Source organism: Hylobates moloch, unplaced genomic scaffold (genome assembly GCF_009828535.3).
Source record: "Hylobates moloch isolate HMO894 unplaced genomic scaffold, HMol_V3 SCAFFOLD_20, whole genome shotgun sequence".
NCBI lineage: Eukaryota > Metazoa > Chordata > Mammalia > Primates > Hylobatidae > Hylobates > Hylobates moloch.
Window position 1 is genome coordinate 1431283 of NW_026652295.1, and position 17838 is coordinate 1449120.

General features: G+C 49.6%; 1 protein-coding gene across 3 annotated transcripts in view; it reads right to left on the bottom strand.

Annotated features, from left to right (window-relative positions):
• GMDS (GDP-mannose 4,6-dehydratase) overlaps nucleotides 1–17838 on the bottom strand; it is a 693428-nt gene that overhangs the window by 73923 nt on the left and 601667 nt on the right. The window contains exon 10 of one of the 3 annotated variants that reach the window (XM_058432184.1): nucleotides 11961–12158. The exons of the other annotated variants lie outside the window; for them this stretch is intronic. Within the exon in view, the coding sequence (XP_058288167.1) occupies nucleotides 11994–12158 (165 nt within the window). The 3' untranslated portion in view covers nucleotides 11961–11993. Of the gene's footprint in view, nucleotides 1–11960; nucleotides 12159–17838 lie in introns of those variants that run through there. 3 annotated transcript variants of the gene reach the window in all.

Below are 17838 nucleotides of genomic sequence, written 5' to 3' on the forward strand. Positions count from 1 at the left end.
TACTGTTTGGTTAGAGCCTTTCCTCCCAAGGCACTTTTCCTACGTCGCATTTCCAGAGTAACCTGCCACCGTGGCAGCCCTCCTCATCACAAAGAGGACTAGGAGACGACAGAAAAGAGACACCCCAGAATGTCAGCGGAAATAGAAACAAAGGGATGAGATCTGCGTGCCACGAGGAATCTGTTCCAGGAATGTCTGCATCTCTTTGGTGCTTCTCTTGCTCGGTAATTTGATAAAACCAGCAGGAACCTCTTCTTTGATGTGCACAACATGCTCTCCAAATAAACACAGGAAAGAGGGACAAGGGTAGCCTAGAGTGTGGGATAGTTCTAGAATTCTGGCCACATCAATTCTAAAAAGCCTGTTGGTGTAGAAAGTAGGCCTGTCTTTGCAAAGTAATGCCCACTCTGAAGGTCTTGGGATTCCTGAGTTTGGAGAAGACAGACATTATAAAGATTGAGCCGGGGCTGACAAAGGGCTAGCCTGAGGTTGAAGTTTGGCAAAAATCAACCCTTGGACTCAGTTCAAAGTTACTTTCACTTCACTTAACTGTTATACCAGCAAGTGTGCAGCATGATCACTCACAAGATGATCAAAGACTCATGTGAGAACACAGCCACCAGCACCTCTCTGGCCGTCCTGAAGGTGCCCGGAAGGTTGGTGCTGATGCGGCCCCCATGGAGGAACGGGCTCCCATGGAGGTATGAGCCCCCAGGCTGGAGAGCTCAGGGCCTAGCCTGACACCATGAGCCTAGGATTGGGGGCACTGGCTGCCACACAGGCAGCACTTACCACGCTACGGTTATGTCCTTGCAAGTTTGATTCTTACCCGCAGCAGCGGGCCCCGGAAGGTCTGCCCATGCCTCACCTGCCCAAGGTTCTGTGCAGGAATGGGAATGGCGTGGAAGGCAGCAGGGAGGAGAGGTGAGGCCTAGGCCTGGCCCTGCAGCACAAGCTCTGAACCTGGGCTTGCCTCACCTGCACGCGGGGGAACACTGGGACTGGAAGAACTCTAACGGCCCCTCTCCAAGCTACTGCTTGCCATTCTGCCAGGCCTGCTGGTGCTCGCAGAACACCTTGAGACTGCTTCTTGCCTTTGGGACCCCGCACTGTGCCTCCTAGCCTAGCGCCAGGCATGGCTCCAGGCAGCTGTGGCAGCAGAGCAGCAGGACTCAAGGTGTCCCAGCTGGGCTCCATCTGGCTCGTTGTCTGCACCGAGTCTGAGTCGAGCCAGGTGTCTGGGGGAGCTGGGTGACTCAGCACATTGTCAGGTGGCAAAGCGTGGTGGAGAGGCCTCCCTTGGCCCTGGTCTCCCTGCACCTCTGCCCAGTAAGGCCTTTCAAGGCATCTCTCCAGGCCCAGGAGCCCCGCAGCTGGGCATGTGCTTCCCGGCCGGCCCCGCAGACAGCACTTGTGAGGAGGCAGGTGGCCTGGAGGGCGGAGGTCTGACTTGGTTCTGGTGTGCTGAACAAGACCCCGAGGAAACTACTGCTTCAAACCCTCCTCCGTGAAAGCACGGCTGGACTTTGGGGGAGCTGTCACCTATGGCAAGTCAGGCTCTGGGTGCTTATGCTCTCTCATGGCTATAAAGCGGACACTTGTGGCACCTTATTGCCCTGGGTGGAGCAGGTCACTGAAGCACTTGCATAACACATAAATAATGGCACAAGGGGAAGCATAACCAAATGCACAGATCATAACCAAATGCCTGACCTACTGTAGACTGTTGTGGGGACAGAGGCCTCTATGCGGAAGGCTCCCAAGCGGAGTTGCCTCTGCAGTGGGCCAGTGAGTCCCGGCACTGGCTGTTCAGGATGGGTTTTTTACCAGTTTAGGCAAGGGTTCCCCGAGGGCCCTTAGACCAGCAGCAACATGCCCCCTGTCCTTCAGCCTTCGAACAGTCCTACGAGGCAGGCAAGGAAACAGCGGTGCTGGTAAGTAGGTAGCTTGCTGTGTGCCACTCGAGGTGGATCCTGGATCCAAACCCAGGCTTATCTGACTCCAAAGACTAGGTTACTAGCCCATTAACCTAGACCCCCTCCCCTGGGGGTCTTCTCTCTTTAGTTATGTGTGCTGACACTTGGTAACAATAAACGCAAAGCCAAGCGTTCACCACCAGATAGAGGCTGAGGTGTGTAAAGAAAGAATTTGCCAACAACACGGACAGAAGAGAGAGAATATGCTTCTGCGCTACAGAGGTCCAGATGAGATTAGAGCAGAGACAGGAATGGAACCTAAGAGTTAGAAACAAAGGTGGGGGGCGTGAGAGACACCAGGCAGAAATGAGCATGGGTGTCTTCATGTCGAAGCCCCACACTAACAAAGCCTGATGCAGACTTGGGTCTAGAGCAAAACAGAAACTCCACTGTTTTTCTCCAGCTGGGGATGAATGGTTTCACAGAGGGAACCCCGGCCGAAGAAAAAGCATCTCTGATTTGGTTAATTAATGTAGCTTTCTCGAAAACACTGATCAACTCCTCGAGTGCCAGCAGGATAGCCATGATCCTGAACTTTATACTTATGAGTAGCTGAAACACAGGCCAGTGGCTGCGTGCCCATGGATTGATTCTATGCCCCACCCCCCAGCCCCCGACACTATGAGGCCGTGAGACTCCCGGAAGACTTCCTCAGGCAGGACTGGGCTTTGGGGGCATTATTCAAGGAAGTATTGCTTTTGAGGATGGCAAAGAACACTCAGAGCCACCTGACATGGGAACTCTGGGGTTTGGAGTACTTCCAAGGGACCTTTGCTTGGTATCCGTCCCCTTTAGAGCACTCTTTTCTATGAAAGGAACCCAACTCACAGAATTAGAAAGAACTCTCTGGGTCTTATTAATGCCACCACCATGACTACTAACAGAAACACAAATATTCCTTAGGGCGTGGAGACTGAGGGAGACCATGTCTTCAGGTCAATCGGACCTGCAGGAGTAGAGTGACTCTGGAGGTACATAAAGACTTTATCTACAACTACTTAACTCATGAGTCTGGATAGTGAGAGTTCAGAAAGAAAGAGACACCTTGAAATCTTCTTATTCCATCCTGGCCAACATTCCTTCATTCATGCAGTCAGTCCAGAAACTCAAGGTCAGTGATGGAGACTGACATAGATGGCGATCTCCGACAGGTACCTGTGCCTGGGGTAGGCAACAAGGGCAGGCTAGCAGAGAAGGAGGTGGGTACCTGTGGATATGGGGAGAGGGCCCAGGCTTGAAGAGGAGCAGGAGCAGAGGAGAGAGGGCTTGGTGGTGGCCTCGACAACGCACCATGTTAAGGATGCCACTGAGGCACTTGCAGAAACACATACTGGGTGACGTGCCTCGCGTTTTCCCACTGGGGGAAGTGGAAGGATTAAGCTACCTTCACAGTGGGACGCAGGAGGGGCTCACAGGCTAGTGAAGTGAGGGCTCTTGGGACATACTTGCCAGAGAAGATTTTCCCTGAGCTGGGTTGTGAGGAATGAGCAGAAGGTAGGAAGACAAAGTGCAAGGCTAACAGTCCAGATGCAGATGGTTGTTCAAGGACCCAATGGTGTTAGAGAACCTCCCAGGAACCGCCGCGTTTAGTACGGCTGGGAGCCAAGTGGAACTCTCTTGTTTGCTGAATGTGGGCCCCCAGGTGCAAAGCAGTCATCGCCAGCTGAGCATGAGCTTTGGAGTCAGATCCAAGCTAAGGCTGGGCACGGTGGCTCATGCCTGTAATCCCAGCACTCGGGAGGCCAAGGCAGGTGGATTGCTTGAGCTCACAAGTTCGAGATTAGCCTGGGCAATATGGTGAAACCCTGTCTCTACAAAAACCAGCCAGGTATGGTGGTGCATGCCTGTAGTCTCAGCTACTTGGGAAGCTGAGGTAGGAGGATGGCTTGAGTCTGGGAGACGGAGGCTGCAGTGAGCCAAGATCATACCACTGCACTCCAGCCTGGGTGATAGAGCCAGACCTTGTCTCAAAATAAAACAAAACAAAACGAAAACACAGATCCAAGCTGAATTCCAGTTCTGCCACTTACTTCCTGGATGCCCTGAACCTCACTGGGCCTAGGTTCCACGATGTATAGGCCTGTTGAATGATATCGACCAATGCTAAAGATCAGAGATAAAATCAGTGCCTGATGTTGGGCAAGTGACCAACAGACAGCAGCTCCTGCCACTGCACAGTCAGTGACGGCTCTACTGGGGCCCAGGGAATGCAGTTAGACCCCTGAAGGATGTACCAGTCCATGGCACCAGTTCTGCAGCACTGTTGCCCAAGGCTCCCCCACATCACTCTTCAATTCTAGCAATCTGCAGCCCTCCTTATGCAGTTGGTTCCCGACAGCCTGGAATATGCTTCCTCTTCTTCATTGAAACTGTGCCCGTGGAGAAGCACATGGGATTTAGGGTCACAGAGACTTAGGTTGACACTAGATTCACCACTTTTGAGGTGGCACTTGAGGTGGCTTGGTGTCCTCATCCTCAGGCATGCCACACCTGCAGGTGTGTTATGCACCTGTCACGGGGTAAGGCCTTCCACGTATGCTCGCTCTCCTCCTGCCTCAGGTGCCTCTTTAAGCGTTGGCCACTCCCCAGCCTTGCGCCACCCTGACCTCCTTCTTCTCTGCTGAGCGGCTCTCTGAGGCTATCCCATGCCCGTGGAACATGCTGGATGTGGCTGTGCCTTCTAGGTGCCCGTTTTGGAGAGAATACATTTCTTATAAATGGCAGGGCAGGCTGTCTCAGGTGTGGTTCCAGAGCACATGGAATGTGCCCTTGCACCTCCACAGCACAGGCCCAGGGCTGCCGACACAGCACCCAACCAGACATGTGGGGCGCTCATGTTCTACTGTGGGGGCACTGGCAGTAAACAGGCGAGCAAGGGAACAACCAGGTGGTTACAAGGCCTCTGAGAAAAATACACTTGGGTAATGGGGGGTCAGAATGCCAACATGGTGCTGTTTAGGCAGAGGTATGATTGACAGTGGGGGCTGCCCTGGGTAAACCTCGAGGTGGAGACAGCAGGCTGGGCTGGGGCCCTGAAGTCCAGAGTGACCCCCTGGGGCTGGGGTCAGGGAAGCTGGTACAGGTGGCGGTGGCTCCACGGCTATGAGAATTATTTCTAGCTTCCTCAGGAAAGATCCCTGTATGTATTTCTTCCTCCGGCGCTCATTAGACCCTTTGCCTGCAGATGGTCTTAGGAGTTCCCTTGGGGAAACTGGTGGCCACCCAAATGCTGGAGATTGGATTGGACTCATTTTGGGACATCCTGAAACATGCTGTCTGTCATGCAGGGGCTTCTGGGGCTCGCTGAGGTCCTCATCCATTCCTGTGCACCCTAGAGGTCCTGGAGGATGTAATTCAGGGGCTAGTCTTATGTTCCTCAGGGACAATCTATGTCACTGTCATGTTAGTGAAGATAAATGGAGAGAAATATGCCCTGCCAGCTGGTGGCACTCAGAAAGTGCCATGGAGCAGCACAGCTTGCATCTCAGAATGGACAGGAAAAGAAGCTTTATCTTCTTCCTGTCAAAGGAGGGAAATACCTTGTGGAAGGTCAGGGTGCTGTGCACCTGGCAAGTGCCTGCCTGACCCCAGCCTGTGGCAGAACCCGAAAGGCCACTGTGATCTTTATCAGGTGACTCAGTGCTTAGCACTGGGGAAGGACAGAGCATGGAGCAGGCACAGAAGGTCCCGTGGAGAGGCCCTGAGCAGCCCAGACAGGAGCGCTCCATTCTGCTGCTCAGGGCATTGCCTCTAGCAGTCAGGCGCGCACAGCTCACGTCTCTCGGATGACTTCTCTCTCTCTCTCTTCTATCCCTCTTCTCTCTCCCGTTCCTTCTGCAGGATTTAGTTAATTGAAAGTCAGGTTTTTAAATATTGGTCAGCCTCCTGTTGGATATTTGGGGTCTGCCCTGGGGCTCCCCCATGCATCTCTCTTACTTCATGAAAGGTGAAATGGAAGTACCCCAACAATTCGGCACACTTCTTTTGTCCCAAACAGTGGAAGCACACTAGGAAGTCCTCAGAAACCCGAAGAAGGCCCTCATTTCACCTGCTCCTTCAGGACGCCCCGTCCTTTCCTACTGGCCCCCGGCTCAGAAAGTTCGCCCTGCATAGCACTCTCCTTTTCATCCTGTCCTCGCTCACTTGGAACCCTGCTCTTCAGAAACTAAGGGGAGTGCAGCAAGCCTCAATTCCCTTGAAATCTGGGCAGTTTCCATCTTTTTTTTTTTTTAAGAAAAAAAAATAGGCAGAGTCTCACTCTATCGCCCAGGCTGGAGTGCAGTGGTATGATCTCGGCTCACTGCAACCTCCACCTCCCAGGTTCAAGCGATTCTCCTGCCTCAGGTTCCCAAGCAGCTGGGACTACAGGAAGGCGCCACCAAGCCTGGCTAATTTTTTTGTGTTTTTAGTAGAGATGGGGTTTCACCATGTTGGTCAGGCTAGTCTCGAACTCCTGACCTCAAATGATCGGCCCACCTCGCCCTCCCAAAATGCTGGGATTACAGGCCTGAGCCACCACACTCGGCCAGTTTCCGTCTTTAAACCTACCCCAAAGGTTATATAACTGTTGCTCAGATTTGTCTGAAAATTTTGGTTTTGTCAGGAAGAAAATAAATTTCTCCTTCAAAATCTCCTCCTTCCCCCTAAGGTGAAGGTCAACCTGGTCTTTGTCCTCTAGGTTGGAGAACAGGGTTCCATGGTGACCATCGTCCTGAGTCCTTATGCATAACAGACGTGGGGTCATATTTGGACTTTATAAAGCCTGCCTTCATCATGGCTCCTTCTGTCTTTGTGAACAGCACAGGTGGGCAGCTGTGCTGGTCCCATGTGGGCGACAGGCAAGCTGGGCCTGGACGGTCTGTCTCTCCAAGTCCAACAGGAAGATCAGGATGGGCCTCGGATCTCCGCTCCTAAAGCCGGGCCCCACGAAGCCCCTTTACTCCTTATGGAGTCCCCTTCCTCACTGAGCTTTCCCCTATTTTAAAAGAGCTCTTCACGGAGACTCTTTGGATGCCTTTAAACAGCCCTGGCCTCAGCAGAGTTAACACAAGCACATCATGAGGCATCTGCTAACGAGGGGGCATCCTGCAGAGCCGGTCCATACTTCCTTTTATTTTCTTATCCAGCTGCTTTTCTTCCCCTGAGTCTCCCCAGAGAGACTGGTGATTCTCAACACATCCTGTGGAGTCTGTGAAAAGTGGAGCTTGGTGAGGTCCTCAGCGAGGTGAGACGTGCCAGAATCTCCAAGGGTGCCCTCATAGAAGGTGTCTGAGGATTGATTCACCAGACCAGACAAGTGTGGGGGGCAGGGACAGCATCTCACTCAGCTTGGTGTCCCTGGGACCTGGCCCATTTGGCAGGACACACAGGCATTGTAAGGAAATGCCATTTCCTTAGCCTTCCTGCAAACGAACCCTGACTGCCCACGGTGCAGCTGAGTCCCTGAGGCTCTGTTGCTGCAACTGTGCTCATCTCCAGGTGGCTCTCAAGGTGCTCATCCCTCCCTCGGCTGCCATGGCATGAATGAAGCAAGGAGAGCCTTCGAAAGCCCTTTTAGGAGAGTAGGATGTGGTTACCAGGGCCTTGGGTAGTTGCGGGGGTGCTGGTCAAAGGATACATACCTATAGCTAGGTGGGGACAGCGGAAGTTCAGAACAGGCAGATGCATAGAGACAGGGGTAGAGAGGTGACCGCCTGGGCCACGGTCGGTGGGGGAACACTGGGGACTGCTAATGGTTACGGAGTTTTTGCCTCCGGTGATGAAAATGTCCTAGAGTTGATTGTGGGGATGGCTGCATACTGAGAAGACTAAAACCCACTGATCATATACTTTAAGTGGGTAAACTGTATGATGTGTGAATTATACCTCAATAAAATTGTTTAAAAATTTAAAAAAGTTGAAAGTCTCTTCCCAGCTCCCCTCCCCTCTAAAAAGAAAGTCCTTTTAAAAACCCTGAGAGGAAAGAAAGGAGAAAAGCACCCTGCAGGTGGGCCCTCTGTAGAGGCCAAGCCTGACTCCTCAGCTGACAAGGCTCCCAGGGCAGACGGCCCTTACCCAGCCCCCGCTGTCCCCAGATGCCTCTCCTCTGAGCCCCAGGGCCCAGTCCTGTGAGTGACGTTGCCCCGGGTCCTCCGCCTGCTCTCTGGCAAGGAACCCCCAGTCTGCAGGGAGGTCAGCAGAGTCTTGCTTTGTCACCCAGCCTGGAGTGCAATGGCGCGATCCTGGCTCACTGTAACCTCCACCTCCCGGGTTCAAGCAATTCTCCTGCCTCAGCCTCCTGAGTAGCTGGGATTACAGGCACGCATCACCACGCCCAGCTAACTTTTGTATTTTTAGTAGAGACGGGGTTTCACCATGTTGGTCAGGCTGGTCTCGAACTCCTGACCTCATGATTCACCCACCTCGGCCTCCCAAAGTGTTGGGATTACAGGCGTGAGCCACTGCGCCTGGCCTGCTTGATTCTTATACCCTGTCATCTAGCACACTTCCTTCACCAAACTGAATGCAAGCCCCCCATGGGCAGAGAATCTATGGTGCCCATTCTCGGTCACCCGTGCTGTGCCTAGCATAGCTTCCTGCACCCATCAGCGCTAAAATATCCCATGGATGCCGTCTTGATGGCAGAAGGCACTTGTCAATCACTGTGCAAATGGCGCCTTCTACCCCCACGATGGCATGTGCACGGCATGCTCGAGTGCCCGGGGACGCTCAGCCTGTCCTCCTGGAGGTCCGTAGCCCTCGTCTGGTGTTCCCTGTGCTGTCCTTGCCTTGCCTCACTTGCTCTTTTCCTCCCACTCTCCAGGTCCAAGGCTTTGCCCTTGGCTTTAGTGTCTCTGCTTTCTGCAGGCTCTCCTGGGGCGGGCCCCTTTCTGCAGACAACTTCAACGATGGCCTCTATGTGAGGACATCACTATCTCTCTCTTCAGCCTTTGCCTTTCTGCTGGATTCCAGGGCTGCATTCTTCTTTCCAGCCTGACAGCTGCAGCCAGTGCCCATGGCCACCGCAGCGTCACCCTGTCTACAGCAAGCATCTCCTGTGCGAAGTCTCCACATGTAACTTCGCTTCTCTCTAGCACAGTATCCTCTTCATTTCTCTGAGGACTTTTTAACAGTCTGTGGTTATTTTGTCAATCCACCCACTACCCTGTCGTCTGCCTCCCTAGAACGTCAGTGCTGAGTGCATTATATGGACCTCTGTCTTCAGGACCTGGCACTGTGCCTGGCATGCAGTATTTGCGGAATGCCTCGAGGGATGTTTAAAACTGAACTCAATATATGTGCCCCCAACTAAACAAACTTGTTCTTTTCCTGTTGCACTGTTACCATTCCTCTCACCCACTCCCATCCTTGAGACTTAAAATCTTGGCCACCTTTAGCTCCTTCTTCTCTATTTTGCCCACTTCCAGTACCTTTGGCACTCTGGCTTTCCTTGCGCCTCTTCTGCACCACCGCTGTGGCCCAAGCCCTCAGTTCCCATGTCCTTGGAGGATGACAGCATCCTCCCCCTTCACAGACCAGCCCTCCCCTGCTCTGGGGTCCGTGCTCATTCCACCTAGGGCTTTTCTGTGACAGTCCCTTAGTCAGGACCCTCCATCACTTGCCAAATAAAAGCCAAACTCTCACCCTGACCTCCAATATCTGACCATTGTGTTTTGAGACAGGGTCTGGCTTTGTCACCTAGGCTGGAGTGCAGAGGCACGATCATGGCTCACTGTAGCCTCCCAAGTAGCCAGGACTACAGGTGCATGCCATGGCACATGGCTAAATTGTGTATGTTTTTGTAGAGATGGATTTTTGCCATGTTGCCTGGGCTGGTCTCAAACTCCTGGGCTCAAGTGATCCACCCACTTTGGCCTCCCAAAGTGCTGAAATTACAGTCATGAGCCACTATGTCCAGCCCAGTATCTTTCAATATGATCCCAACCTCCTTTTCCAGGTTTATTTCCCATATTTTTCCAATTATATCCTGCATTCAGGAAAAGTCAGACTAGCCAGGAATCAGGCACAGGCTGAAGACTCCCCACTTCTGCACATTTAGAAAACTCCCTGAAGAGGAATTCATTGAATGCCTGGGTCCTGGGTGCCCCATGTGGTGGGGGGTGGGGTGGGGAGGTTAGTTCAAAAGCCAGGTCAGAGGGGGCCTATTGGGCTCACTCAGTCTCGTACAAAAAGACCACCTTGATGGCTTCTGTGGGCATGGGTGGTAGTCAGGCCTCTTGCCCCTTCCTTGCCCTGGCTAGGGAGGAAGGATGGCAGAAAGGGCTGGGCTGCTTTGCATAAAGGTGACAAGGGCTGGTCAGGGCAGCTGGGCAGGTGCAGAGGGAGAGGAACCCCATCCCTTCCCAGAGGAAGCAGTGTTCTGCAAGTAACAATGAGCAGGAAGCTTCGAGAACAGGCCTGTCCACTATGTGGCTTTAAAGTGGTTTATTAACCAAGACATAAGCCCTCTGCTGAACACCTGCAATTACAGAACATCTTATTTGCTCTGGGATGGAGGAAAGGGAGGCTGCAGGGCATTCAGAGTTTCAGTGGAGCCAGGTAATTCTCAGAGCTACTGGGGACACATGGGGTTTCCTGCTGGATGGGAACAAGAATTTAAGCAGCTTCTCCCCACCCCCAAATCCTAAAAACAGAGTGTCCCCAGCAGGCTGAAGGGTCTGGAAGCTGATACCTGGGATACTGAAATAAGAATTAATACCTTCAGCTATACCAGAGGATGTGGCCACTCTCTCAAGAGATATATTTTGAGTACTCACTATAGGCAAATAGGTACTAGGCTCTGAACAGGGTGGCTAATGAACAAGGTCGAGGGGACACAGACACATATGCCAGTAACTGCCATGTAGTGTGACAAGACACTGACTTAGTTACTGGGCACAGTGGAAGGAAAGTAGGAAAGGGTGTGAGTCCCCACTCTTGTGTGGAACGGAATGCTCTGCAGAGAAGGAGTCGTCTGGGCTGAGTCCTGAGGAATCTCGGACACATTCTCAGGCCGGAGTGGGGGAAGGACAAGCCCTTCCTTCTTCCTGGAATGTCCTTCTCAGCATCTGGACCTACCAACACTGTACTGATCCCTCCAGGGCCAGCCGAATGCCACCTCCTCTCAGAGTACAACGATGCTAGCGGTCTGGTCTTCCCTTGAACCACAGCTGTTCTCATCTCAGGGACCAGCACAGTTCCCGCATCCCTGATGCTTGGGTGTTCTGTACCTGCAGGGGCTTCTCGATGGTAAAGGAACTCGGTCTTGTTCATTAGCCACCCTGTTCAGAGCCCAGTACCTATTTGCCTATAGTGAGTACTCAAAATATATCTCGAGAGAGTGAGCACATCCTCGCCTAAAGCTCTTTCTCCTGATTAGATGGAACAGGCCTGGGGCTCTGTAATTTGGGCAATGGCTTATCATATCCTCTCTTCTCAGGATCTCCTCACTATTACTCTTCAGAAGTGACAATATAAACAGTGTGGTTGTTCTGTGTGGCAGATAGCAGTGGAAGTTACGCTGGATAAATTTCATGTTTCCTATATCTGGACATTTCAGGTTCTACGTTGGTCCAAAGGAAACCTTTCTCTCCAGTGTCATGCATTCTGATGTAGCTGGCCACTTATCTGAAGCTGCCTAGGATCTGTATTCAGTAACACAAGAGACTCTAAAGATTATTTTACATCACCACCAAGGGCAGTTCCATAAAGTATGGCTTAATTTCACAACTAGCCTCACAATGCTACTGTAATTTATGTGGGGAAAACTTAGAACAAGTATCAATAGCAAGGAATCATTTTGAACACGTTAGGAATATGCGATGAGATTTTCCTCTGCACACAAAAAAGCATGGCTCTTGCCTCTTTAGTAAAACTGCAAAGAGGTTTTGCAAAGAGAACTGTCAGATCCGTTAGTGTCGTAATACTTTAATCACAGGTTGTCTAGCTAATTACCACTCCCAAATAACGATATGTAACTTTTAACAATTTAGAATGCCATAGTTTTTTGTAAAATAGCTCCGTTTTACTGGTCTAAGTTTAAAATATTATGGCGATCACTGGCCTGCTGCCTCCCTGTTTGATTTCTCCGCTAGCTGTCCCAGAGATCTTGGTGATAAAAGATCTAAAACATACAGTCTTCCGCGAGCTCTTATTTGACTTTTTTGCTCCAAATTTCCAGATATAATGGTTCTCAAGGCAACACTATACAGAATCAGAAAGAGAACATGAGCTTACATTTAAAGCAATCATTCACATTTACACACATATAATTACAACTCTTATTTTTAAAAAGTGTAAATTTATGACACTGTCCTTCAAATATTAGTCATACATCAGGTTTTGGGTTATGCTGCAAATCACTTGCCAGTAAGTCTGGGGTTCATGGGGCAGGCATGACACATGAACCCTGCCTGGCCACTGGGGGTCCTGGTTTGGAATAACCCCGTGATGCACTGTCAGGCAGTAAGCTTGGGTACTAGGAAGACATCAGCCGATTACACAGTCTTGCTGTGATTCACCTCAACTCGCGTTTCAAGTCTATGTCATTAACTCTTCACAGACAGGAAAACTCAGTCTCAGAGGTCAATGACTTGTCTTTAGTGCAAATTGAGGTCAGAATACCTGATAATTTCCTAACCTCTAAATTTAACTCATGATACTTATGCCATGAACATTAAAACTGACTATACACTGTGCATCCAGCCTCTTTCAGGACACATTTAATAGTACACTTTAATTTTGCTCATAATACGCCATTAAAGTAAGAGTCCTAGAGGAACTGAAATCTGCTATCTTTGCACCTTGTAACATGAAGGCACGTTATCCAAGGCACAGATGCACTAGATCCAAATGCTCCTGCCCTAATTACTGCATCTTTATGTGCAGGCCAAAGGGCATCTTTTTCCCTTTGCTACATTCCAACTCATTCTCAAGCACAAGGCCAGTGACCCCAGGTTCTTTCTAAACTGTCTCTTCTTTATTTTTAAAGAAAGTTTATTGCATCCTTCTCCAATCAAGACATTTTTACTGCGCTTCAAAGACACCCCTTGGATACCATGCTCCAGCGGCTCTGCAGGAAAACAGTTTTAGGTGTCTTGTCCCTTTAGGAGGGTGGCCAGTGCCTGGTTTCACAGTTTTCTAAATCCATCTGTCAAGAGAGCCCTTGAAAGAGCAGACTGGAACTTTCCAGCAGTCTCCTGGCCAGTGAATGTGCACCTTGCCTTCTGTAAGTCACTTCCGAAGTGATGATCTTGCCGTCTGACCTTGGGCAAGCAACGACTGCCATGGCCTCAGTTTCCGCAGCTGTAAAGTGGCAATGTTGGCTGTGATCGTCTAGGTTCCCTCAGCCACGCAGCTCTGAGATGGCCTCCTTTTCCTTTCCTCATCTAGCTCATGGGGACTGGTGCCAATACTACCAGCAAATGCATTTATCGTACAAAGAGTTTTAATTGTCAGGGCAGCCGTGGGCCCAGCAAACACTGACAGGATCAACTCCTGCCCGTGGCTCTGACAGCTCTTTTGATCCAACTCACGCCCAGGAAGAAAAAAAAACAACCACTAATTATATGCTAATTTCTTCCTTTAAAGACATAAGAGACTCCTTAGGTTCTCAGCCCTCCTGGTGTGTCCCATCGGACGGCTTGGTACAGTGGCACCTTTTTAAGAACGTGTGAAATATTCCAGTCCATTTGGATTCAGGCAGAATACAAATCACTCAAAGCCTTCTCCTACCAATTCTTATTTCATTTTAATGATCAAGCACAGAGGAAAAACCCTCTTAACCCTTACTGTCTACTGATTAAACACATTTATTTATTTATTTATTTTGATATAGGGTCTCGCTCTGTTACCCAGGCTGGAGTATAGTGGTGTGATCTCAGCTCACTGCCACCTCCGCCTCCCAGGTTCAAGTGATTCTCCCACCTCAGCCTCTCGAGTAGCTGGATTACAGGTGTACATCACCACGCCTAGCTAATTTTTTTTTGTTTTTTTAGTAGAGATGGGGGTTTCACCATGTTGGCCAGGCTGATCTTGAACTCCTGACCTGAAGTGATCCACCTGCCTTGGCCTCCCAAAGTGTTGGGATTACAGCTGTGAGCCACTGTGCCCAGCCAAGTTTCTATCCTTATCCTCTGACTCTTAAGATTAAATGCTTTAAAGAATAAAACACTCTTGTTAGATTGAAAAGCAAATGAGTAGATGAATGAAACAGAAAAGTACTCGGCAACCCTGCCATGTCCCCTGAAGAGGCAGGGCCAGCTCTACAGTGAAAATCAGTGGGTGGTTTTCCTGGGCCCTGCATGGGAGGAAAACTAGGCTTGTCCTGAGTGGGTGCACCTGTCCTGCTGAGCTGCTATCTGCATGACGATGGCCATGCTGGGCCTCAGCTCCACTAGGAGTGTGGCATTGTGCTTGGTTTGATGGGGCAGGCCGCACCCGTGGCAGCGTGCACCCCTTCTCACTGGGTCTTCAGCTCACACCCGTCATGCTGGTTTGGAAAATTCAATGATAAGTTCAGAGTCCGGCTGGTGTGAGGGAGCAGCCTGGCATGGCTCACTAAGGCCCAGCACGGTGTCTCACAGGAGTAGTTCTGTGCACACTGACCTGGGACTGGCATCTCAACCTTCCTGGCAAAGAACAGGGAAGGGAGGTAGATGTTCTCCTGGGGCCTCCTTCTCAGATGCTCTGTGCATCTTCACTTCCAGGGCTGGTGTCACCAGGGTTCCGGCCATCCTATGTGCACACCCTCCTTTAACTAGAAGAACAGTTGTGGGGGGCTGCACCCAGGGCGTGGGACATACTTGGCTCATCCTGTCCAGGTCTGAAGCTAGACTTTTACCCTGGCCCCATCTCTGTTCTGGGAGAAAACAGATTCCAATGTGAGCCTGTGGCTGGCATCACACAAATGTGACTGTTCAGTTTTTACCGTCTTTGAGATAATCTCCGTGCTAACTTCTTCATCTTTAGATGGACACCATGACCCCTACCCCACAGCGTTGTACGGAAGTAAATGAGATAATGTGTAAGAAAAACCCCTACACCTGGCACTTGATAAACAACAATATTCATTTGTTCCTATCTAAAAGTATAGCTGCCCAAATGCCTTGTTTTTCAAGGGTGCGTTAGAGATAGAAACAATGCACTTTAACATCACACACTCAGTTGGGTGTCTTCTGCACTGCACGTGCTGGGGAATGAAAGTTCCTTGTTTGATGTTTTCTCTGTTGGCAGCAGTGCAGAACTCAGAAACGTTAATCTGAGCTTTCTCTTGGTGGAACTGAGAGATCTAAGATCAGCAGAAATCTTCTAAGATTATCCTTAATAGGCTGGGTGTGGTGGCTCATGTCTATAATCCCAGCACTTTGGGAGGCGAGGCAGGTGGCTCATCTGAGGTCAAGAGTTCAAGACCAGCCTGGCCAACGTGGTGAAACCCTGTCTCTACTAAAAATACAAAAGTTAGCCTGCTGTGGTGGCAGGCACCTGTAATCCCAGCTACTTGAGAGGCTGAGGCAGGAGAATCTCTTGAACACAGGAGGCAGAGGTTGCAGTGAGCTGAGATCGTGCCATTGCACTCCAGCCTGGGTGACAAGAGTGAAACTCTGCTTTTAAAAAAAAAAATATATATATATATATATATAGAGAGAGAGAGAGAGAGAGAGAAAGAGAGAGAGACAGACAGACACCTTAATAAACTGGATTTCTTTCTGGCCAGCTCAGACACTGAGGTCTCCGTCCTGTCTGGGTCTGCTGTTTGTCCCGCCTCTGCTTGTGGGATGTGTACAGGCTGCCACGCTCATATGTGTGCTGCTGGCCTGCTTCCTGCCCTCCTGGGTCACCCGTGTCTGTGTATGTTCCCTCCCGATCCCTCAGGCTTGCCGGCATTGTATTTTGGCCTTCCAGGCCAGTTGCAGTCACCCAGGTCTCCGACACACTAGACACCTGGCCCGCGTGGCTCCTCTTGTCTCCCACAGGTCCGACTGCTGGGCAGCCTTGAGGAGCACAGAGGCACGCCTCCCTCCACAGACCCCCGTGGCACGTCCCCAAGGCGCCAGTGTCACTTCCCATCTACACTCTTATTTGTACAATTTGTCTTATTGTTTAAACTGGACCGTACACTGCCGTAGGAAAAAGATTAAATTATTTTTCCATGGCCACATATACTTCACTTACAAGTACTTCACTTATAATAGGCCTTCAAATGCAAGTTGCAAAAGACAGCAATAAATGCAAAGACATCTTGTGTTCGCGGACTGGAAGACTTGCTATTGTTAGGGTAAAGATCATTACACAAAGTGATCTACAGATTCAGTGCAATCCCCATCAAAACCCCAATGATGTTCTCGCAAAAACAGAAATCCATCTTGAAATTTACATGGAATCTCAAGGGACTCTGAAGAGCCAAAACAATTTTGAAAACAACAACAACAAGCAACAGCAAAGTTGGAGAGCTCACATTTCCTGATTTGAAAACTACAAAGATACAGTAATCACAACAGTGTGGTACCAGCATAAAGACAGACACGGATACTAATGATGGAACAGAAAACCCAGATACAAACGCTTATATACCTGGCCGATTGAGTTTCAACAAGGGTGTCAAGACCACACTATGGGGAAAGAACAGTCTCTTCAACACATGGTACTGGAAAACTGGATATCCACATGCGAAAGAACACAGCCGGACCCTTACCTTACATCGTATATAAAAATCAACTCAAATAGATCGAAGACCTAAACATAAGACTTAAATCTATAAAACTGGGAAGAAAACAGGAGAAAAGCTTCATGACATTGGGTTTGGCAATGATTTTTAGATATGACACCAAAAGCATGGGCAACAAGAGTAAAAACAGATAAAGTGGACTCCTACAACTAAACAACAACAACAACAAAATAAACAACAAGCAAATAAGAGAGTGCACAACGTCGCTACTCATTAGGGAAATGCAAGTCAAAACCAGCATGAGATACAATCTCATACCCATTACGAGGGTTACTATCAAAAAACCCAGAAAATAAACGTATTGAGGAAGAATATGCGGAAAATGGAATCCTTGTGCTCTGATGACTGGAATGTAAAACTGTGCAGTCATGATGGAAAACGAGTATGGTAGTTCCTCAAAAAATTAAATATAGAATTACCGACATTTCCACTTCTGGGCTAGTAAACAGAAGAACCGAAAGCTGAGTCTCAAATAGACACTCGTACACTCACATTCATAGCAGCATTATTCAAAATAGCCAGAATGTGGAGGGAACCTAAGTATCTGTTGACAGATTAATGAATAAACAGACTGTGGTAATATTTGCTATGGAATATTATTCCTCCTTAAGGAGGAAGACAATTTTGACACATGCTACAACACGGATAAATCATGCGTCAACTACGCTAAGTGAAATAAGCACATTACAAAAAGACAAATACGCTGTGGTTCCACTTACATGAAGTTCTTAGAGTAGTCAAATTCACAAAGATGGAAAAAATGGTGGTTGCCAGAGCTTGGGGTGGAGAAAATGGGGTAGAGTTTTAGTTTTAGAGGAAAAAAGAGTCCTGGAGATGGGTGGTGGTGATGGCTGCACAACACTGTGAATGTACTTAATGCCACTGAACTGCACACTTGAAAATGGTTAAGATGGCAAGTTTCATGTGTACTTTACCATTACTTAAAAAATATTCCACCGGGCCAGGCATGGTGGCGCAAGCCTGTAATTCCAGCACTTTGGGAGGTCGAGGTGGCCGGATCACAAGGTCAAGAGATCAAGACCATCCTGGTCAACATGGTGAAACCCCGTCTCTACTAAAAATACAAAAATTAGCTGGGCGTGGTGGCGCGCACTTGTAGTCCCAACTACTCAGGAGGCTGAAGCAGGAGAATGGCTT